Genomic DNA, 24712 nt, shown 5'->3' with positions numbered 1-24712 from the left:
TAAATATGTTTGCTTACAACATGTTAGGAAAGTTTTTTTAGTGGATTTTCTGATTCTAAATGTCAGGCTTGAATGTAGCCCAGTGTGGCTAATCATATTTAAACAGAAAAATGTGATTAATTTATGATTTTAGAAGAGAAGCAATGTATCGACCCCGAGCCCACTCTTTAATATGAAATTATTATTTAAAAACTGCATATTATAATGTATTTGTTAATAGGAAATACCTAAGGAAAAAAAAATCTACAAAGAGGGGAATATTTTTCCACACACTGTACACCTTCACATGTCACTGGTGCTTTTAGACCACACTCTTGCCAATTACACTCCATTTCATGCTCCACTGGAACCTACCAGCTGGCAGCACCATGTTACATAACCACATTACACAGCATTTACAACTTACAGTGTGCGATAATGTGCAAACACTCTAATGTAAGAAAATACATAGAATATCACGGCAAAAAAATCAGAGAAGGATTCAATATATACAAACCCTACAGGACCATTACAGGGGGATATAGATATAAAAAAACATGATGTGATCAGTCACAGCCATCACTTCTGTCCATAAGCTCCACATCTGTCCTTAACGCCCTGCAGTAAAAGCACATCAGTTCAAGGTGCTGTGGCCAGTCACACATCCTGTCAGGAGCAGCTACCTCACAACTAAATGGAAGAGGATCTATGAATTTCCGTCTCCTCCAAACTCCTCCTGTCTGCAGCCATCTGCTACAAATTACATGACCTGATGCCAAGGACGAGGCTTACAAGAGCAATATCAGCTGTGACAGAAAGTATAGTCCTCATTCATGTGGTCGTGTGAGCGGCCCTGAACACCTTAAACTTTTTAATCAGAACCTATGAACATTTTTGTGCATGTGTGTGTCTGTGTTGAGGAAGTGGAAATGATAAAAGCCTCTTAAATGTGTTAAAGAAATAGAAGAAGACGAAGACAGAAAGGTGTCAAAACTACAGAGGTAGATAAATAACTTTTATTATTTTTGGGAAACTGAAGTAAAAAAAAAAGGTTTGTTCAAAAGTTGACAGCACAAGCCTTCACAGTGAAACTAATAAACAGAATAAACAGTCATCACCTATAAATACCATGCAAAAAAAAAAAAAACATTTCAGAAGTGCTGTTTGGGGAAGATGTCACACCTATTTAGAACAAAAGGCAACCATGTGAAAGAAAAAGAAACTTCAAAAAATCTCAAAATAGTCCTTGAGAGACAGAGCAAGCCAGAAAAAAAAAAACAGCAACTCAGTGCCTTCTCTGCAATATCCAGCAGCCTCAGGGGATTGCATTAAAAATTCATCCTGTGATTTATCTGCACTCTGCTTGGCAGGGCGGCCTCGCCACACTCCACCATCCTGCTTTATTGTGTGCCCTCGCACTAGCTGTCTCTCAAATTACCAGACATGCAGAAAGTCACATACGTGCAGAACGTCACATACGCAAGATAGCCGGGTACACATGCATCAAAATATATAAACAAAATCCCACGCATAGATTCAGCGAAATATCAGAAATACCATTAGCATCAAGTCTATCAGCTGCCCTGAAAGCATGGGGGGGAAATGAGCTACAGCAAAGCCATACACTGGAACAGTTATGCTCCATGCCATCAATATTCCCAGACTGTATTTTTATTTTAGACTGTATTTCTATGATGTTCATAGAAATTCTATTAGACTCAGTCAAGCCCATAAACCGGCCTCCAAAACATCAACTCACTGCCTAATTTCTACTAAAAGATTGGGATGTTTGCGTGTTTGTGTGCTTCTGTACTTTGCTCCTGGTAAAGCAGAAACATGGTTTATAGGCGCTCTATCACACTTTATGACCTAGTTGCTAAAACCAGCTAAAACAACCTACATTTTCCCCAATCATGTACAGAGTGAAATATTAACTTCATTTAAATAACTTGATTTAAATATACTGACTTAAATAAAATAAACATAGTTAACTTCCCAAGGAAGTTAACACACACTATTATTTATAATTATTTATAATGTCACTATTATAAATAATAGTGACACAGAAAAGCACAAATACACTACAGTAACAAATATTTTAGCTTAGGATTTATAGATCTAACCCCCCAAAATATAAAGATTCAAATCATTCCATACTTACTTAAAGGTGAAATGTTACAAAACTTACTCTATGCAGATTAATCTGTAATCTGCATTACAGATTATTGAAGTAAACTGCTGAAAGCAGCATACTAGCAGTCAATGCTGGTAAATACTTACTTGGAAAAGGGACAATAATAATAAAATAACACAATAAAAATATGACAATTCCATGGTATTGCAGTTTTAACACTGCAATCCATTATATGGTCTATTTGGCTTTAATACAGCAGAAAGGAAGCATTAGTTCAGCTTCAGCTAAAAAAACATAACATATTTTTAGTTACATCACAGCTAACAACTAAATATTATTATTACAATTTTGTTTAGAGTTGCGGAATAAATCAAATCTCATCCTCTACTCAGATGAAATAGTGTATTTTGAGTGCAATACATGCAAATTCTGCATGTCAAAATTAATTTTGGCAACATGATGATGGAAAAGTTCAACTGCTTTGAAACTGCTTTACTGACATTTAATTTATCTTTGGGAGAAACCAAGCATTTCAAACTTGAACTGGATATTAATTTAACATCATACTCAATAAGTCATTTCTGTACAATTCACAACAATTCATTATGTGTTTGATGTGCTTTTGCTCAGCTGCATTGAGACATGAAGCTTTGGTTTAAAGAAATGTCTGGAGAAACCCTAGGTGGTTTAATAAATGGTTTTTCCTCAACTCAGTGCAGCAGTGAGATCTCTGTGATCTACTTTCGGTACACTAAGCATTCATTTTATGTTTCTTTTTTAAGGCTGGCTTTTTTCCTCTAAAACTGGTGCTGAATAAAAAAGTGAATTGAAAAGACCATCTAGTTTAACTTGGTGTCTTCTCTTCCTTTCAACAGAAAAAATAAAGTTGGTGCTTTGGTGGCACAGGAACCAAACCTATGATCATCTGCTGCAGGGCAACTGGGCTAACAACTGCAGTAATCTGGTGCCAAGGTGTCTCACTTGAAATTCAAAATCACATTTTTCTAAGGAAAAGGGACAGCCTCTCTCGAGTCTCACCCAGAAATCTAGACTGACACCAATAATGTGACCACATGGTCAAACAATCAGACAGAGAGAGCAGTGTACACTTACAAACAAAATGTAGGCAAGTGTAGTTATTGAACGTCTATAGAAACATCAATGAAAACAGTTGTTTGCTCCGTTGTTTAGCTTGCATTTTGACGCCACTGCCAAGGTCAGCAATTGCTGCATTGCCCTAAGTCAGGAGTAATCACAGTACTGAGTTTGCAGCATGGGGCATGCACTGGTCTCATTAGCCTTGGTTATTTATGAGCTCAGCTATGTTTTCCCTTTGTGCAATGTCCAACCTCAGCACCACCAGTAACATCTTGTTTTCTTTTCAAAATGCATTTTTCTCCTCTTCTCCCTGTTTTTCTTCATTCCTCTGCCTGTCAAACAAACGACTCTTCCTCTTATTCACTTTCTGTACCAATTTCTACTCCTCTCTTTTCTTGTTCTAGTTTTTAATAATTCATCTTCTGCTCAGCCCCCCCCATGGGAAAGGAACTTCCACTGTCACAAGCCAAGACCATTAATCAAGCCTCCGATCCCGCACACGTTTTACCTCAACCTTTCTGCTCCTATCGCTCCTTCTCCACTCCTCCCCTCCACTTTGCACATCCCCTTTTGCTTTCAACATTCCTTTTTACCGTCATTTTCATATTATTCTGTCATTTGTGTTTTATGGTCTTATTTTCCTCCTCTTGCTATTTTCTCTTTCCTCAGCTCTCTTTGATCCTCTGAGCTGTCCTCCTCACCCAGTGCTCAAGTTTCTTTGAACAGTAACTCTGTGCTCCTGTAACGGGCATCTTACACTTTTTGTAACATAATTAAAAATTTTGTTGTTACATTTCTTTGCTCTTTCTCAACCTGCAAAATATGCAGAGAAAAGAGCTATTATTAAACAATAATATTTACTCACTAAATGTCACGAGCATATTAGCAAGACAGAGCACATTAATTAAATCTAGAAATATTAATTATGCAGTGATACTAATGTGAAAAAGAAAATCCAAAAGGTCACGAGAAAACGGCTTGGCTCTATGAAACAGCCACACATAGAGAATCTTCAACACTACTTGCACCCCATGCTAATGAGATATTACTAAATAAATGCATTGCCAATGCATTAAAATACAATCTTGTTTAATTGCATTAGAATAATTTTCCTTTAGTATGGAAAAAAAAAGCAGAATATTTATGTTTGCTGCATTTTTTTACCAGAAAAAGAGAGAACTTTAGACCACTAAGGATTGATCCAGTTCTTTTTCAGACAGGAACTTCTGAAGTTTTATCCGGCAAAAACAAAATTTGTAACTGAAATCCTGGTTGCGCCTTTGTAAGGCGACTCTCAAAGCAGTTCCTGGAGTCATTGTTTTTTGGGGGAACAGCTTTATGTAGATTTTTCAACTTGGGGAAACGTTTTGACAACTTTTTTATCAGCAGTCCTCTCCATTACTGTGCTACTGGTAGTTATTTTTTTCTTTTTCTTTTTTTGACATGTTCATGTAATTGATTTAATCAGAAATGGCTGGTTTTGCTGAATCTTAGCTACATATTTTCTGGTAGCATTTCACAAAGTTGGAGCACAGAGTAAGAGGGATCTTTGACAAAACTACTTTGCACAATTTCCCGGGTCCATTTTTATGCATTGGATTTAGGTCAGGGTACAGAGGCCTCTATGGAGGAATGTTAGTTTTGTATTAGGTTAACCATTTCGGAGTTGATTAGACCATATGTTTGAGCTCATTATGGCGCCAGAGATGATACTGCTACAACTGTTCCCAAATTAAAGGTCGGATCTTCTGCATTTATAATGTAATACTGTGCTACTGCTGTTAACAACATTTATAAGAATTGCTATTATTTTGAAGGATGCTGTAAATAGTTTTATTTTCTGCTTTTTTTTAACCTTCATCTCATCTATTTTGTTGCATTTCTTCACTTTCTAAATGCTCATAACTCATTCTTTTTTCTTGTTGTGGAGCCTCTCAACAACTACACTATTCTCACTGATGTATGAGCTCTCCTCCCCTATCTGCCCTGAACAAGCCTTTATCACACATCTATTTCTCAGCCAGGACTTACACTATCCGTTAGCGATGTGTATAACAACTTATCAGATCGAACTCATGGCCTCTATTCGAGAGAAGTGATTACTTCATTTTTTTTCACTGTGGATATTCCCCCCCCCCCCGCGCGCAGAGATCCCCAGCACCTACAAAACAATCAGTGCATTACCATGCCTGCAGGAGGAGTGGTCACTTGTTTCCTTCCTGCTGACGCCCAGTTCTGGTTGGCGGGCGTGTGGTGGGGCGCAGAAGCAAGGTTACTCGTCAGGATGTTGATGGCGAGCCGTTTCTGCTCCTCATGTGCTCGTCTCTCACTCTGGCCACTCTAGAACAATGGTTCCTAAAGAATGAACAGCAGAAAGAGAGAACAAGAAAGATTGGATCAATACTACAACAACTTACTAAACAGTACATTGCGAGGTCATTTAATGTGCATCATATAAACAACAGTTATTCAAATTCCTTGAAGTTGTTCACATTTTAACACCACAGACTGAATGGAAAAGGACACGTTGCTTTCCAAGATGTTTTGCCAGCAAAAATCTATAAATTGCAGATATCTTTGTCAGTGCTTTGTGGAAGCACCTTCGATTACATTTGCAATTAAATCTTTATCAAGTTTGCATCTTCAAATACTGTTTTGCTTCCTCCGTTTACAAAAAATCTCAATCTCAGCCAGATTGGATAAAAAGCTGGATTAATTTCTGGACTTTAAGCAGCTTTTCCATTTTTGCTGTGAAAAATTATCCTCAAAGCATGATGCTGCCATCTTGCTGCCTTATGTTGTCCCAAAATGTTTCATAGGCTAAACATTGTGTCTGTGTATTCACTTGATCTCCTGAATACACAGACATCGCTTGACTAATAGGGTGACCTCTGAGGGCAACTCATTTCACAGGATTTTACTTAGGGCTATCAGAGTAAAAGCAGGTTAAAAATAAATGCATGTAACACACTTTTTATTATTAAAAAAAAGTTTTTTTTCTAACTTCATAAATAATCTGTACCTTGTGTTAATCTAGTTTATTCAAATTCCAATAACCCACATTGAACTTTGTGGCTCTTGTGAGAAATGTGAGAAAAATATGGACAAATTCAACATGTAAACTTTTCCAAGGTGTGTAAAAGTACAATGAATACATGAAATAGAGCAGGAACTGACAGATTAACAGATAAGTTTGCAAGCAGATAGATGTAGACACACATAGGGCAAATGCATGCAAAGAGCCTCACAGGCCCTTATTCATAATTCATGGGCTGGCAATGTTCTGATGGAGGGGGATGTTAAACAAACATGTACTTGTTTTCATTCACTGGCTTACACTCTTCAGTGTAACCCTCCCTATAAATCTATAATACAGCTGGAACATGAACAGAAATGTAATTTATTAATCTGTTTCACGTTTGTTGAAACCACTTTATGTTTGTGGTCACTGATTTTGTTTTTATGTCCAGTTAGAGGTACAGCAACAAAACAATAAAAAAAACAATTAATGAGCTTTTATTTTGGAAATTTAACAGATGGCATTCACTGAGTCTAATTTTATTTTGTTTTAAATAATATTGATCTCACAAAAAAAAAATCTTGTTTTTTTCATATCGTTTGTGTCATATCAAGTTCAAAGAATAACTTATATGAACGAAAAAAAGGTATATAATGGTGAAAGCAGGCGAAAAAGACCACTGAGTTGAGTTTGTTCACAAAGAAATGATCTTTTTAATTTCATTGATTTCCATCATAAACAATGAATTACATGATATTACAAGGAAATATTTATTTCATTTAATTAAACATTCATATAATTGTCTTTCCAACAAGAGCTCCACTTGATGATTAAACTTTGTGATACAAAAAGCCTGAGATGAAAGGAAAAAGCAATTAAAATGGTGAGCAGCTTCGCCAAAGCAGAGGAGCACTGAGGAGAACTGTAAATGATCACGGACCGCTGCGACCAGGACAAAAAGAACAGGAAAAGCAAGAGGAGCGCTAAACAATCAGACAAGTACAAAGTGGGGGACAGAGTGGAATCGGATAAGCAACAACACAGATATTGAGCTAACCCCTCAGGCAAACAGACTCGAGCAGAAGCTGCTCCTCATTTTCTCCACAGCTCTCCGCCTTTAAGCTGTTGGCCTTGAGCCGGCCACAATGACAATTACCTCCTCAACACACCTGGCAGTGGCAGAGCCCGTGTCCCAGCACTCGCCTTGTGCCAGTTACCTCGGAGCCAGCGCTTAGTGCTGGAGGAGGGTAAGCTCTCCTCCAACATGACTTGGCCACTTTAAGACTGCATGCACATGATTATAGTTCGAGCACACAAACACAAACGCTCTGCCAAGAGGCATAATAGCAGTGTGAAAGCCCTCCATTTGATTTTCATTATCAGAACAATTCAGTGATAAACAACAATTTCATCTCGCAGTCTGACAGTGCGTTCCTGCTCCTTTTTCTGAAATTAGAATCATGTGTACAAGAAGGATAAATACCACACATTTTTGATTGCAAAAAAAAATATATATATATATATATTACACAATATGGGGACCAAATGTTTATTAAATCAAACCCTGAATGAAGCTCTCTCATGAATAAGCAGCATGTGGTCTACAGACTGCAGATCATCTTCATCACCCCCTTGGGAAATTATCAAGACCAGCTTCTCAAATCAATGGTTTCATGCTGGCTGTGCAAACTTTACAAACTTGTTTGTTAATATATCTTGTGGCGATTTTGCCTACCCTGGACTAAAGCTGATCAATAATTATATTTTTTACACACAATACCACAGTGCTCCCTTTTCCTATTTTGCTTTCGTTCCCACCGTGCTGGCTGGTCATTAAAGTGTGATTGTGAGCTATTCTCCTGAGAAGTGGAGGAGAAACGAGGGGAACAATCTGGCTGAAAACCTGCCTCATTAACACCACAGTTAGTTTGTGGAAATTAGCATGAACACACACATCCGGGCATGCACGAAGAAACCAAAACCACACATTAACTCCAAGACATCCCCCAATTATCACATCGATTTCCACAAGAGCTTCACGAAGGAAGAAAACCGCACACCTGTGCTGTGCCCTTCCTTACCTGGTTGGGCACAAGAAAGGGAAAATTTTGAAATGGGAAATAAAGGGAGTGAGAATGACAGAAAGAGCTGGGGAATTTGCTGAAGAAGCTGTGGGAAGCAATTTACACCTTTCTTATCTGATAACCGTCAGATAAGACGAACAGCGGTGGAGACAGAGTGGCAGAAGGCAGACGAAGCAAAGATACTGTGCTAATTAGAGTTAGCAGAGCTCACTTTCATAATCTATTCCCTTTTAAAGTTATGGTTCATGCCATGTAATGCAACCAAAGGATGTTTTTTTTTTTTGCTGCAAACAAAAAATTTGGCTTTAAGTTATTGTCATCTTCAAAGCACACGGTACGATTGTAAATGTAGATCTATACTGTTACTGCATATATTTCTATTTTTGTGATTGTTGCCATGTATTGTTCTTCTTAAGTAATTTTGGGTGCATTTCAGTGAAACGGATATAAAGAAAGGTTTAACATTGCAGAGACATGAGTACATAAATATTAATGGAGGTGAAGGAAAGTTGTTTGTCTTAGAAGTTATTTTTTATTGTGAATTTCTCTCATGCATATATTTGTAAGTACTTTACATATTATGTAGCTTCAAAAAAGGAATAAACTATTTTTCACCTTTGCAGACTGGCTATTCTCTCAAGCTGCCACTTTTAAAACAGGAGATAACAGAATGAAAATGTTTTAAAGCAGAGATGTTAGAAATTTCTTGGAAATCTCACAGATAAAGTAAAAGCATATTTCTTCAGGGAATGCACACATGGTTATTTGTACAGGTAATTATAAAGATGGCAATAATTACTGATTGTGCCAACTGTGCTAAACGAAGAAGCTAAAAACAGCTAAAAATGCCTAAACTCAAATATTTTTTCTTCATTTTGATATTAAGGTAAGACCTAGTTTAACTGCAGAGCTGTTAGAAACCTGCTGCTCTCTTTCACATATACACACATTGTGATGTAGTGTCTGAGTCCAGTATGAATAATGACCGATTAATAGTGACTTAATGGCTGCTTAGGGCTCATGTATATTGGAAAAATGGCTGTCCTAACAATAATAGCAAGTCACAGCTTTTCTTTAAAATTTTGAGAAGTGGTAAATGCATGTTATTTATTTTAAATGGAATAGAGTTAAAGCTGTACATTCAAAATGACTTTTTAGGGTTTAATCTACGTTCTGTAACAGAAATCAGACCAAATAAAGTCTCTAGTTGATGCAAATTTAGTCGTTAAAGTCTCTAATATTCCTTAAAAAGCAAAATATGCATTTTCCAATCATTTTGTTTCATTTTATTGATAAGCTGGGAAACAGTCCAGGCTGTATTTTGACCCCTGAAGATTGGCACCAGTTCCCTGCAACTCTCCAAGTTGGCATAAACAATGCATGGATCGATGAATTGTTGAGTATCTCTAACTGAGACATCAGTGATTTTGATAAAATACATTTTTATTTGAGATTGTTTTACTTCTTAAGTGGATAAATGTGTCAGCTCCTGTAAATGCCCAGGGTGGTTTAAGTACCCTGGGTAGTATATTAAGATATTTTATTGCTTTCATGTGTGCTTGCCTTCCAGGGTTATCTGTGAAAACATCTGCAAAAGTCTGAAGGAATTAAAAATGCCACATAGACACTAGAACACACAAGTCTCTTCATTCTTGTTAGCGAGCTAGATCAGCAGAATGGATGCAGAATCACGTCTCAGTTAAAGAGACTGCCTCTGTTGTGACGAAGCGTGGCCTGCTTTAACAGGTGCAAGCCGACAGACGTCTGTTTGCTCAATTCATCGGCGGAGAGTGGCCGAGACAAATGAAGAGAAAAGTGGTCAAAACACAGACAGCCGCTTGCAGGAAGATACATGGTGAGAGCCGGGGAGGCAAAACCCAACATGATCAAGACTCATTAAGGACAGTTGGAGAAAACCTCCTGCATTTTAAAACATAAATAACCACAGGAGCTTCCTCTGCTGATCTCAATTGTTTAAAATCAATCTGCTAATTTAGACGATAACGGAAAGAGGCTGAAGAAACTCTTCAATTTAGTTTCCTTCTATGTCAGCGTTTAATCCTGTTTCCCATCCATCGATCAAATCAAAAATAAATTGCTTTTTAAGTGCCTTACTTCTAGAATTTATTCATAATTCTATACCAGGAGAAACCTGTCAATACTCATAATCATGAAGGTAAATGGTAGAGTTTTTCTAGTGATGTGTCAGGAGTGAAGAAGTAAAGACAATGTCACGTTTTGACTAAGCTAAACTAATTAAAATTAAAAGTTTTACTTTTGAATGCACAGCTATTTGTTTTATTCAACCAAATGTTCAGCATCCAAATTTCCAAACTGATTAGTACCACAACAAGTAAGTTAAGCCTTAGGCTAAAGGGAGATTCCCTTCTTATAATGACTTTTTTCCTTTCTACAGCAAACACGATTTCTTGTCTGATAAAAACGCCCATTATCCCGAAATAAAGTATATTATTACACTTCCTTCCTTTGCTGATAAGAAAAGACCAGAAGAAAAAACTTGGTGTGAAACAACATCATAGAAATGTAGCTGAACCTTTACACAGACTTGACCTTTATAAATTGAATTTAAACACAAGAACAGCAAAAACCTCACGGGTGTTTGCGCTTGTACTTTTGTCACATGTGCTGTGCATAACAGACATGATATTTAGGGAGCAACATGCTGTGGACATTATCTGCATTATGTCTCATTAATGCAGGACTATGCAGCAGGCTCAGCATGGCCTGGAATGATATCAGGACAAAGGACATATGGGATATCACTGGTATGTCCTGGACTCACAGCAAAGACATTTCCTGTCATTTCTAAGCTTAATTTCACTGGAAAACAGAGGAAGTGTGCATTCATTAAATAGAATTTACACCAATTTGTAGCATCTCTCACCATTACCGTCTCCCTACAACCAAATATTAAACGCAATTACTACGCAGGCCAACTGCCAACTGCAGCATTCAATCACTGCCAGGAATTAGAGTAATAAAATCCAACACAACAATTTCCAGTAATGTTTCTCAAAGCACCGCTGGAATAGAAAACTTAGCTGAGTTTCATTCCAACAGCTTTAGTAAAAATTGCTTGATGATGTGAACAACATTTGTACTGTTGTAGAATGGATTTCAATGATCTGCTTACACATTTGATTGGAGCGGAGTGATATGTTCATGTGATGTTGGCACTTTCCTTCCATCCTCACTTATTTGTCCACTCAACATTTACTTTCAAATATAAAAATAACCAAGTTTGCTTATTTCTTGGTATTTTACGCTGAAAGATGTGGCAAGGCTTTAATCCAATATGTAAACAAAAAATATCTATATTCAAACACAAGTGACTAATTCTATTGAATTCACTTTGTTTTGTTCATTTTAGCTTGAGGGATGAAACTTGAAGGAAACTGGGTGTTTTATCAGGAGTAAAATGGTCGAACTGGTTTAGTAAAGGACAAACAATTTTTTCCAAATACATTTTACTGCTGGCTCAGACTTATCAGTCGAGCTGTGTTTCTCATCCATATGAATCATCTAAGATTCTGAGATACTGGTGCCTTGAACTCTACTTTTTGTATATAATCGACATAGAAAGTATTCCTCGACTGGTGCTTCTGGTTGCTCACACAGAGCTAGGTTCTGCTGCAGGTTTCTTCTTGTTATAAAACAAGTTTTGCTCTCCTTTGTTACCACATGCAAGCACAGCATGAGAGATTGCTACAAAGTGAACGACTTGATGCAATAAACTTCTAATAGTCTCAAACTGCTCATTCATGAGCATCAACCCAAATATCAGTGGGAATGTATGAACATATGTCCGATAAATGCGAAAATGTCTGATTCCAAACTGCACACTCAAATTTGTTTGTTATATCACTGCAGTTATTTGTGTTCATACTGAAAACAAATCGTTAAAAGCCTAAAATTAATATTCCTTTCATGCATGTAAGCATTTGACAAGAACTGTATGTTTCTTTGTTTTTTAAGCTTGATTTTACTGAAACTGTATATTGACCAGATCCAGGTGCAGTACCAGGAGAGGTCAGAGAACAGAGTATTGATGAGAAGGCAGGGAAAACGCTGAAGTTGCTTCTGGGACGGAAAATAGATAACACTTACAGGGCAGTGTAACACCCCATGATCAATTATTTAAATAGACGGAGCACTTTGAATCAATCAATCTATCTATCTATCTATCTATCTATCTATCTATCTATCTATCTATCTATCTATCTATCTATCTATCTATCTATCTATCTATCTATCTATCTATCTATCTATCTATCTATCTATCTATCTATCTATCTATCTATCTATCTATCTATCTATCTATCTATCTATCTATCTATCTATCTATATATCTATCTATCTATCTATCTATCTATCTATCTATCTATCTATCTATCTATCTATCTATCTATATATCTATCTATCTATCTATCTATCTATCTATCTATCTATCTATCTATCTATCTATCTATCTATCTATCTATCTATCTATCTATCTATCTATCTATCTCTATCTATCTATCTATCTATCTATCTATCTATCTATCTATCTATCTATCTATCTATCTATCTATCTATCTATCTATCTATCTATCTATCTATCTATTATCTATCTATCTATCTATCTATCTATCTATCTATCTATCTATCTATCTATCTATCTATCTATCTATCTATCTATCTATCTATCTATCTATCTATCTATCTATCTATCTATCTATCTATCTATCTATCTATCTATCTATCTATCTATCTATCTATCTATCTATCTATCTATCTATCTATCTATCTATCTATCTATCTATCTATCTATCTATCTATCTATCTATCTATCTATCTATCTATCTATCTATCTATCTATCTATCTATCTATCTATCTATCTATCTATATATCTATCTATCTATCTATCTATCTATCTATCTATCTATCTATCTATCTATCTATCTATCTATCTATCATCTATCTATCTATCTATCTATCTATCTATCTATCTATCTATCTATCTATCTATCTATCTATCTATCTATCTATCTATCTATCTATCTATCTATCTATCTATCTATCTATCTATCTATCTATCTATCTATCTATCTATCTATCTATCTATCTATCTATCTATCTATCTATCTATCTATCTATCTATCTATCTATCTATCTATCTATCTATCTATCTATCTATCTATCTATCTATCTATCTATCTATCTATCTATCTATCTATCTATCTATCTATCTATCTATCTATCTATCTATCTATCTATCTATCTATCTATCTATCTATCTATCTATCTATCTATCTATCTATATCTATCTATCTATCTATCTATCTATCTATCTATCTATCTATCTATCTATCTATCTATCTATCTCTATCTATCTATCTATCTATCTATCTATCTATCTATCTATCTATCTATCTATCTATCTATCTATCTATCTATCTATCTATCTATCTATCTATCTATCTATCTATCTATCTATCTATCTATCTATCTATCTATCTATCTATCTATCTATCTATCTATCTATCTATCTGTCTGTCTATCTATCTGGCAGTATTTAGTCCTCCATCCACATCATATTACTCATTTCAGCAGTGTGAGTACTGTCCTGCGTCAGTGTGGGGAATAAATAGACTATCACTATGCCAAAGCTGAAGCATGCTACAACTGTGTGTGCGCTGGTAGGATCCTGCTGTGCTGATTTCAGCAGGAACAGATGGTCCTGTCAGGACTGCGCAGTAGCTCTACAACCTATAGTGCATACATTGTGTGTGTGTTTGTTCACTGTGAAGACCGTCTCCTTTGTTCTTCAGCAAGCATACATTCCCTCACACTTCCATTTTCCACCAGTTGTAAAGACCGTGCTGCATTCATGCAGAGACACGCCAACAGTGGCTGCTGCAGTGTAAGTGACATCTTAGTGGTCTTTGGCCTGCTTGTCTCCTCCGATGACACTTAGCAGCCTAATCCTCCTTGAAAGGCTCTGCCCTGCTCAACTCTTGTTTGCAAACACAAAAAAGCTGTCACACCCCAACCCATTTCAGGTTGGTGCGCTTGTATATGCATGTCTACTCAGGCTGTACTGAATTTCTGCTTGTACAGTGAAATTTGCAATCAGTTAATGGTACTGGAAAAAGTACTGTCTATTAATTTGAAAATGAGTGGCAAATCAACAAGCTAAGCTGGAAACGAGCTTCAAAGATTATGTAAGATCAATAACCAAAATATATCAGAAAAAGATGAAACAGGATTATTCAAGCCAAATTTAGGTCAAAGGTTGATCTCAATAATGACATGTTAGCTGTATGTTATTTGTTGGGTACATGTTGTGAGAGCTAGGGTTGTCCAGATGTGGTCTAATTCCCTAATGGGCTCCAATACACAAAAGCATGTCAGTGAGCACGCATGCACAAAGCTGTTTCACAACTTGGTGGTAAGTATGATCCTGCCCCAGCCTCCCTTATTTAATTAAGAAAACCAGTGACATAGCAGGTTGTGGAATTTAAAGATCGACAATATTTTTAAAAAATACAGTCCAAAAACTATAGATCTACTATCATTTCTGTGTGGACAAAAATAATGTCTGTATCCATACTTCAAGTCAAAATCTCCCTTTTCAGACTCAAATATCCAGTCTGTTCTTTCCTTTTTAGCAAATAAAAAACGCAAATGGAAAATATTTCTACAATAATCCAGTTTTAAATGAACAATGACCCTGAAAAACCCACACACTGTATGTAGGATGGATAAACAGACAGATGAGTAAACTGACGGATGCTTTAGATAATATTATGAAATCAAGATATTCAAATATTTTTGCACAGGGCATATTCTTTACTGATGCTTATTTTACATATCCAAAGTACTTCAAGAATACTACCAAAAGTAGACAGCTGTTATAAAAAGACAACATTACAGAAAAATTAATTCCAAAACAGGATTTCAAAAACAGTTTCAAGGAAGCCAATTTAAAATAGTGAATATGTGATCATAGATGAGTCATAAAGATGCATGTAGACTGCCAGAATAACTGTAAACAACAGTGGCTGAGAGAAAGACCAGAGTTTCTGAGCGATTTCTTTTCTTGAGTAAAATATGTAGCGTAGAATCAGGTTCTGCATTTTAATATTTTCTATTTTTCTCATTGCCTGACTCTTTCTGCTAATATTAATAAAATATCATGGATTATGCTTCATGTGCACGTATGGTGTGGCCAACTGGTTGGAGCAGACCTTTCATCAGTCTGTCTTCTTGGCGATCATTCCTGGAACCTGCAATGGATGCTGTGGTTGTTTTGCAGCTTCTGGTCGGTTTTATATTTGTACTTGAAAATCATGTCTCGCTGTTCCCACCTGTCCCTACTTCTGATATTGAACCACTTCAATTTAAGATATTATTTTTTGTTGCTAAATTATCGGGACACCTCTGCAGCGTCCTAAACATATTATGGCACTCAGGGTTATTTCTGCACTTCTACTTAGCAGTATAAGTGCAGAAGAAAGAATTGGAGTTAAAAACACTGAAGAACATCAAACTTCTTGGATTGCCTGTAGTTAAATGAGTGGAGTTTTGCTAACTATCACATTTCTACGTGGTACGCTTAAAATGTGGAATTTAGTTTGCTGGACAGGCTGAGCTGCATTTTAATGGAAAATACCTCAGCAAACTAAAAATCAGAGACATTTTTAATAAAGTTTGAATCATGTTTTAAAATGCCCGGTTCAGGTATGGCTTTTTTGAAATTTCTGTGAAACTGCTGACAAGTCCTGAGTCTCTTTTCACCGGTGAAAAACCAACAGAAAATAAAAAAAAAATCTCTGGAGAGGCACTGAATCTCTAAGATCAGAAAATAAATCCTGGCAGCTATCAGTTTGAAGAAATATGCATATTGTGAAAACAAACCAAGTTTTTTTTGCACCTGTTTAAGTTAAAACCCTGCGTTGCAAACATAATATATCTATACAAGTAAAAGCATAAAGAACCATCTGTTCTTTCCTCTATAAAAAGATAAAATATAAATGTTTGTACAGAAAACTCAGGCTGATTGTGTTCTTGAAGCTGCTCCACATGGTGTTCCATAACATCCTGCAATTTAACCTGGTATGGTTTAACGTTAGCTGATCTGAGCCTCCATTCATTTCAGGTCAGTTTGAGCAATGTGCTCGATTATGGCAGTGTCATTACATACTTCCTTCCTGTCTCTCTCTGGCTTAGTGGAGAAGACGAAGGACATGAGAGAAAAAGGAAGGAAAAGGGGGGAGGAGAAAAAACGATGGAATTTAATGTGGATAGAGGAGGTGCAAGGGAGTTTAAAAACAAAGATGGGAATATTGTCAGCATGAACTGAAAACATGAGATGGAAACATTTTCCACTTTTCAGTATGTAGAAAAACCCGACAGATATGGATATGTATTTGTTAAGAATGCTGAAGCATAAGGGCAAAAAATAATAGGAACATGTATGAAACACAAAGAGGAAACAGAATAAATTTGACGAAGGGACAAAATACTCCACAGCAGAAGCTGAAGCAGTTTAAGGAAGAAACAAACTGCAAGATTCAAAACAACAATTTTGAAATTAACATTAAAACAAATTTTAATGAGCCATGGGAAAATGAACACCAATTAAAATTGCTAAATGATAAATTCTCAAAGTTATATACACATACGACTTTAATTTTCCTTAATCCATTAAAGCCCAAATTTTGCTTTAAGGTCTCTTAAATAAATCTAATAGTTAATTTCTCATAGTTCCAAGCTTTTAAAGTTTTTTTTTTTTTTGTTGGAAAGTAAAGACTATCAACAAGAATAAACTAGCAATCTAATACGCATTTGTTTGATTATGCATTTAAAAGTTAAAGTAAATCAAGACTGGAAACAATAAAAATGTGTTTTATAGCAACAGCAGTTAAATAATATCGAATTGCTTAGAAATAAACAGGTCTCTGTTGGAGAGAAATAGTTATCATACCTCTGGGGAAAAATCAATGACCACCCAGAGCACATCACCTGGACTTCATCATTTATCACTGTAACAGTGCAATCACTCTGCAAACCTTCTATTCAAATCGATTGGAAAATGTTGTATGACTGGGTTCCTCCATTCTTGGTGGTCGTAGGTACATCAGTTACAGAGATGTAACAATTTGAAATAACCATGAAGTTCAGAATAAATACTTCCGATTTTTTACATTTTTTTTTTACAGCTTGCATCTTGTCGACATGCAAATATTAAATCCGGAGTTTTCTTTCAGAAATGTATGCTCTGAGAAATGAACACAAGCATGAACTGCTATCCAGTGAACAATTATTCTAGTAAAAGATATAATAAATGCATAAGGTTCTCTAAAGAAGCAGCTGGAATTTTAATTTCTGTTTTTTAAGAACATTTCAATATAGCCGACTTTAATCAAATCATTTTCCAGGATTACCTTTTCACATGATGTATATTGTAGCAAATATGTAATTTTCTGCTAAGCCAGGATGTTCATGAAGAGTTTCTGATATGACCATCACACCTTGGACACATTATGCATCGCAAAGAGACAATGTGGAAAGTGTCACACAAATGTGACACTTTTCACATTAGTGTGAACATGCAAATGTCACAGCACTGAACAAATAACGTTTCTAAATTAGTTGCTTATGCCGAATATCTTTCTGCATTTATGAAGCTTCATTTCCCACATTGTGGCAAAAACATAAACTAGTGTATACAGTGTCTTCAAACAGCAAATACTCTTCTTTCCTGGAAAATTTTGTTCATAAATTTTTACAAATTTAACACAAAAAGCCAAAAATCCAACCAACATTTGTCACTTGAACAAAAAAGACATTTTGTTGAGCTTGAAAACGTGAGTCTCATTTAAAGTGTTGGAAGAGTAAAATGCATATTAATATTTTAAAGGCTGATTGTTTCACTCATTTGGAGGGTCATGAAACGTAACACTGCTTTAAAACTTCATTTGAACTACAAGTGACACGTCCGTTAAGCAGCTGACAGCAGCGTCACCAGTTCAGTGTTTCATTCTATATTTATGGAAGCCAATAAAATCAAAATAGCAACAAATAAATGCTATGGATTACATTTTATGTGTTGCAGCAGTAAAATAATAACACTATGAAAGCAATTACACTATGTCAGAGTTAAAAACGGTGACATCACTAAACGTTATCATACCATGTCAACTTTCAAGTGGCCCATTCCTAGACAGCACTTCTCACACATGTGCAAATATCAGCAATGTAAAGACAAACAAAAAAACAACAACATGCAAGTTAAAAACTTCATATTTTCTGCTTTCTAATTTGAGCATGGAGGGAAGCACCAGATTGTAACAATGCCTGACAGAAAGGATGGAAAGTGAGTGTGAAAAAGATTTGTCCTCAACTTTTTCCTTTGGGAATGGTCACCATGGTTACTGGATCCTTTTTCAGCTGAATGTGGGACAAACATAAGGAAGCAAGAGAGAAAGAGAGAGAGAGGAAAAAACAGAGATAAAGAGATGAGATGGAGACAATGAGATAATGTAATAAAAGTGTGTAAAAAAACTTATATGGCTAACACAGCTAATTAAAAACTTTGACTAAGAGAGGGCTCAATGTACATGCATAAGAAAAAAAAACAGCAGCATTTAGGATGCGACTACAAAAGTGCATCTGCCATTTATAGCACTGCAGAGAAGATACCCGATCCCCAGCTGAAAACACATAAGGTGGTAGGATAAACCAAACACACACTCTAATGGAAACAGAGGCCAACAGGGAACAAACAGCGTCAAGAGACTATCATGGCTCATCTTACAACCAGACAATCAGACTCCATCTATATTTCAAAAGCCACGGAAAACTGTCACAATGGGCTTTCTAGATCCAAGATTAGTGGAGGGCACCGCTAATGAAGAGTGGGACACACCAGGATCACATTTCCATGCTGGTGGCCCAACTACAGTCAATCACCAGAAGGCAATTTAGTGACAAGCCTCACTGACACCAAATGACAAGCCTTGGACAAGAGTAATTGAACTTGTGTATTAAACTCAATATGTGTCTTAATTATTTGGGTGAATAAACTCATACTGATCAGGTTTCATCATACGTAGAGGAGATCTGAGGCCACAAATCTGTGAAGATTCACTTTAAGTCACTTTATCTTCCTTTCAGGTATCTGCTTGTCGAAACAGTATGTGGGCAGAACCTGTACTAAATATTGGAGACACCGATCTGAGTTTTTCTCTGCTGCAGCTTTGTCAATATTTTCGTTATTGCATGCAAAATGGCACAGGATGAATTATTCATTGAGAACAAAGGAAAATACTTGTAAGGGCTGGTGCTGCTTGACAGAACTGCCACGGCTTTAATGACAAAAACGCATAAGTACGGGTATATTCAGCATGTTGAGTGAGTGTCACAGAGCAAGGCGTTTAAGAAAGAAGAGAGAGTGATGTGCTCGGCTGCGCTCACCAGCAAAGTCACTGCTTCCTCAAGGACACTGCGGCTGAAGGGGCAAGAAAGAGTAAAGGAATGACACATAGGAAGAAAAGAAGGAAGATGAAGACAGGAAGATAAACAAACACTAGGTGAAAGAGCACCAAGCAAGATCCAAGAAGCAGAGAAAACTGGAAGCATGTGTGAGGTAGAGGCAACAGATGATAGAAATTTGAGGAAAGTCAGAGGAATGAAAAAAACGGGAGAATGGGTGATGCAGGAACAATTCATCTCCACAGAGAGTGTTTGGGCGTGAAATGGTATTTTTGCAAATCAGTTTCTGTAATTTAAAAAGTGAAACCATCACCCCAACAATGAGACCAAAATGTAAGATATGTGAAATAACCAGAAAATATTGTTTGGCTTTTTCAAACCAGTTTAAAGCAACACAAAGCTTTACTGGGATGAAGAGGTGGCCAAATTAAAGTCCACAGGAATGACAGATGGAAGTACATATATAATGCTTTTGTTATATAAGAGGGTGCCAATAACATGGCAATGAAATTTCAAAAAAAGAATAATAGGTGGCCATATTGCAGAGGATAAGGATGAGATAGTGCTATTTATAAGTAATGGTAGTTTGGCAACCAAATTTGAGGTGTTTTCTATATTTAAGTGCCATGTTTCATACATGTGCTAAAATAATAATAATCCACATCAGAATATTTGTAAGAACAACAACTCATATTACAATATTCATAGAGGTTCAGCCCAAAATAAATATATCATTGTTCCTTTTTGGCCTATAACAGCCGTTTAGGTGTTTTTAGGTAGTGACAGGAAACAAATGGAGGTAATCAAGCAAAAGAAATCGAGCAATACACCCAATGCCCCAGACCCTGTATTACTTCTATCACCCCAGCTATATCAAATGATAAATTATGACATATGATGGATCAAATTCCAGCAGCTCTCTAGTATTTAAGCCTGATACATTTTTCCCAGATTTATTGCTGAACCTGTGAATGACACCAAAACAAACGTAACTGAGCAAATTAACACAATCAAAACATCCAAAAATCTCCTCCCACATGAAGCAAAAGCAGCCACGGCTGAGTGAAGAGCTCTGTGGAGAAGAGCAGTCGAGCATATTGTTAGGCTCACCAGTGATGCACTAAAACCGCCGCACACACACAAGCAGACACCAAACACTGATAGCGGAGAAGGCCACTGGGGTGAGCTGCATAAAAACTACTTTACATACATAAGCAGGCAGTTTACCAAAGCAGTGAGTGAACTCTTTAACTGCGAGAACCACAAGCCCCGGCCAACTGTGATCAAAAATCTGTGCAAATTAATAAAGTACATTTAGCAAAAGACCTATAAAAGTGATAAGGCCACATATGAGCGAGGAAGGGTTTGTTTTGGTCTGTGAGATGTAAAACCAATGACCACAGTAAAGCAGGAAGGAAGAAACATGCGGCATCTGATGTTAAATACTGTAAATATAAACCACAGTTGATTATGTAGTCCTGAAAGGCCACCTCAGAGCTACGCCAAAGTGTGTAATTGACCTGGATCGCTACAGGATAAGGTGTCAGTGTCGTATTTTGCCTCACCACTGCGTGAAAACAGCATGCTGCAGTGCAACCTCAGCAGGGAAACAAAACAGTGTTAGACTGTTTAACAGGATTATAAAGACCAGTGTTTGCCAGTATATTACAAACATGAGCAAAATCCATCCATTCAGACTGACAAAAGTAACTGATTCTGCTAATAGAGCTTTAAGAGCCCAAACATTTTCACACAACCACTGAGTTTCATGCATTTAATTTGAATTGTGGGTGATAGGCCAACACCAGGTAGCGTATGACTCGACGGTGGACTGTTAAAAATAGCTTGATAAGTGAAAATGTGAAGTGTGGAGTGTATTTTTACTCTGTCCCTTCTTTACCCCCTTAATTTGATACCATTAAATACAATCCAGTGCAAGGAGTCACCTGATTAAAAAATGCAGTGCTGTTGTGTGGTCAACTGTAGGCAATAAAAGCTGCATGGAGCTGCAAATATGTACAGCTCAAGTGGAAAAATGCTGACAGGGCAGCCATTCAGCCTGTATGGAGGAGGAGTGGCAAGAAAATTAAAAGAAAGCCATAAGAAGTTTTCTCAAAAGTAATTTACAAGGCACAGCAAACAGTAAGAAGACAGCAATCTGGCCAAGTAAGACTGAAATTAAAGTTTTTGATCTACATGCAGCATGTAGTGGTGGCAGTATTCTGCTTGACAGGGACCAGGAGGGTAGTCAAAGTTACAGGAGTCAAACTCCAGCCCCTCAGGGCATCCTCAACTTTTAGATGTGCTTTTCTGTCAACCCACTTTAATTACATAATTAGGCCAAAAGCAGAACTTCTAACAACTTGAGTGCATGAGGAGACGATTACATTTTGTGATTCGGTTGTGTTGGCTCCATCTAAACGTTGCAGGACACCTGCCCTTGAGGACTGCAGTTCAACTCCCCCAGGTTAGAGCAAAATACGTTCCAAACCTGCACTACAATGGAGAAAAGCACTTACGCTTTACCCAGTCAAAGTCCAGACCTGGGCTTTGACTGGTTCACAGCTTGCTGTTCACAACCTGTGAACAGCAATTTCACTTTGACTGAGCTCGAGCTGTCCCTTTACTTCCACTTCACAATTATTTAATACGTTTAAGCTTTAATGGCAAACTCGATTCATCATTCAGGGAATATACAGATCAATATCTTAGGATCTCAAGTACAACCTTTCACTAATACACTTTAGACATACACTAACAAAAGGATTAACAAGAAATTGTGAAACCTGTTCTTAAATAAAAATATGTCAGAGCTTTCCTTTAGTTTATTAGAACTGTCCAATCATTAGCCGCCAAGTTGCTCGACAAAAAAAGAAAAATAAATGCTTCCTTGTTTTGTAATGTCATTTAAAGGAAAACTGGCAGTTAAACACGTTAAACATGTCGAACTGCAGATGAAAGTGATAATCTTTGCTCTTACAACACAAACCCACAGTGCTGGCTGAACCCACAAGATAAATGAAGCAACTTCCATGAACACAAGCAAAACCTCCATGTCGTTGTCTCAGCTTGGATGGGGTTCAACCTGCTTATAGGGATTCTTTTGTTTTCCATCTATTTGGGCTGCACCATAAATACACCGGCTACACCGGAGCATTTGAAATCTTCGTGCCAACTCCAAAGCAAGGTGCAATGTCAAATATAGCTTACATAAAAAGAAAGACAAGAAGAGGTTCTAGCATGCATTTAACTCACCTTCCTATGACTTTTTAATCGGGTCACTTGTTGTGTCTATCAGCCCGACAGTCAGAGTGAAGTCACTATGTGAAGACGGGCAGGGTTACCTTGTGTGATCCTGAAAACACACATGTTCAAATCCTCATTAATTTCGAATTAAATACATAAAAGTATAACTTAATTTAGATCAATAAAAATGAGAAGACTCAAGATGCAAGGAATGCATATGAGTGTCGGTGTGTGAGGGGTAAACAGTGACACAAATCTTCATAGATAGTCAGATTAACAAGTAAAACCTCCAAAAGGTACTTTAGTAACTGCATATTTAAACAGCATGATGGATCATATTACTTTTCTCTTTTTCCATCCAACTTCAGGACAAAAAGGAAGCACAAAACTACTGATATCATTGAAATGGAGTTTGGTGGAGAAGAATAGAGAATAATTAAAGAAGCTACGGCAGAATAGGAACTGGAGAAAACATGTTTTTTTTAATCAATAATCCCATTTTTTAAAAATATTGTTTAGATGATTCTCTGCCTTGAAAGACAAAATTAGTCCCTTACATTAACCCTCAACTAAAAACCATTAAAAAAAAAAAATAATTAAATCTATGATGTACAAAAGCTGTCTTTGTGCCAGTTAATTGGAAGTCCTCAGTAACAGGTAGGGGTGGGGCATGATGCAATACAGTATGAACGAGCACGTCTCGCACTTTTCGAAGGCATTTAGCATTTTTGTGAACGTTGCTAAGAAGGAAGAAAAATACAATGAATGTCTTTATTCCTCCAAGTCGTCCTTGACCTTGGGAAAAGTTGCTTATTTGGTTATCCACCTTCTAATGTTTGCATAATTTAGTGCTGACCCCTTCTAAACAAACCTATGGGTGGCACAAAATGTGCTTACTTTAATTGGTCATGAATTAATCATGTAATCAACTCAGCTGCATTACCATCACATAGATATGTACCGGAAGTAATTCTTTTGACATTTTTTGACATATTAGTATTGCCCCAAATTTTATGTCTTCATCCCAAATTTAAGTTTGAGTTATTCTTTATACCTATTTATTTTTGTAATACCTTAACCCTTATCTTTTTTCTAAAAAGGTTTTTACTGTGAAATAAAAAAATACTCCAACATTTTACCATATTTTGACGCTTGAACATTTTCACTAATTGATTTCAGGACACTGTTAGTTTGAAATGTCCAATCTTGATTGTTACAAAGTATTGGCACCGTTTTCTAGAACTCTGGTTTGTTATACTGATCGATTTTTGTAATTCAAGCCCACATTACACCTCAAATACTCAGTTAATACAAAAACATCTTGTAAAGTGGAAGGCATTTTATGAACTGTAGTACTGTCTTTCTGTCTTTATAAATTATTAGAACCAGTGAACACTGCTAGACAACTGAAAACATTGGGCTATCCATGTTGATTTAATAACAGGCTTTAATAACTCACATAATAAAATCCTATAGAATAATCAGTGCCTCACAACCACCATGTCCCATGTCATGTCTGCCTTCAACTGACAAAGAAGAACCTGGCAAACCAGATACAACGAACTAGAGGTTGGCACGCCTTACTGCAAATCTGAGAACAATCTCCCGGCCAGAAAAAAAAAAGAAAAAAAAGAAAGAGAAATCAAACTAAC

At 36.6% G+C, this 24712-nt stretch overlaps 1 protein-coding gene across 8 annotated transcripts in view; it reads right to left on the bottom strand.

Annotated features, from left to right (window-relative positions):
- strbp (spermatid perinuclear RNA binding protein) overlaps positions 1 to 24712 on the bottom strand; it is an 81598-nt gene that overhangs the window by 34930 nt on the left and 21956 nt on the right. For 6 of the 8 annotated variants that reach the window (XM_055040306.1, XM_055040304.1, XM_055040310.1 and 3 more), the window contains exons 2-3: positions 23070 to 23169; positions 5396 to 5566 (exon numbers count right to left, since the gene is read on the bottom strand). In XM_055040306.1, coding sequence (XP_054896281.1) covers positions 5396 to 5398 — 3 coding nt within the window. In that variant the 5' untranslated portion in view covers positions 5399 to 5566; positions 23070 to 23169. The remainder of the gene's footprint in view (positions 1 to 5395; positions 5567 to 23069; positions 23170 to 24712) is intronic. The other 2 variants (XM_055040309.1, XM_055040308.1) reach the window with 1 other exon arrangement.

The sequence above is a fragment of the Poeciliopsis prolifica genome, unplaced genomic scaffold (assembly GCF_027474105.1).
Source record: "Poeciliopsis prolifica strain line A6 unplaced genomic scaffold, Auburn_PproV2 SCAFFOLD015, whole genome shotgun sequence".
NCBI lineage: Eukaryota > Metazoa > Chordata > Actinopteri > Cyprinodontiformes > Poeciliidae > Poeciliopsis > Poeciliopsis prolifica.
Note: the sequence above shows the minus strand (reverse complement) of the source record. Positions and strands in the feature narration are given on the sequence as shown.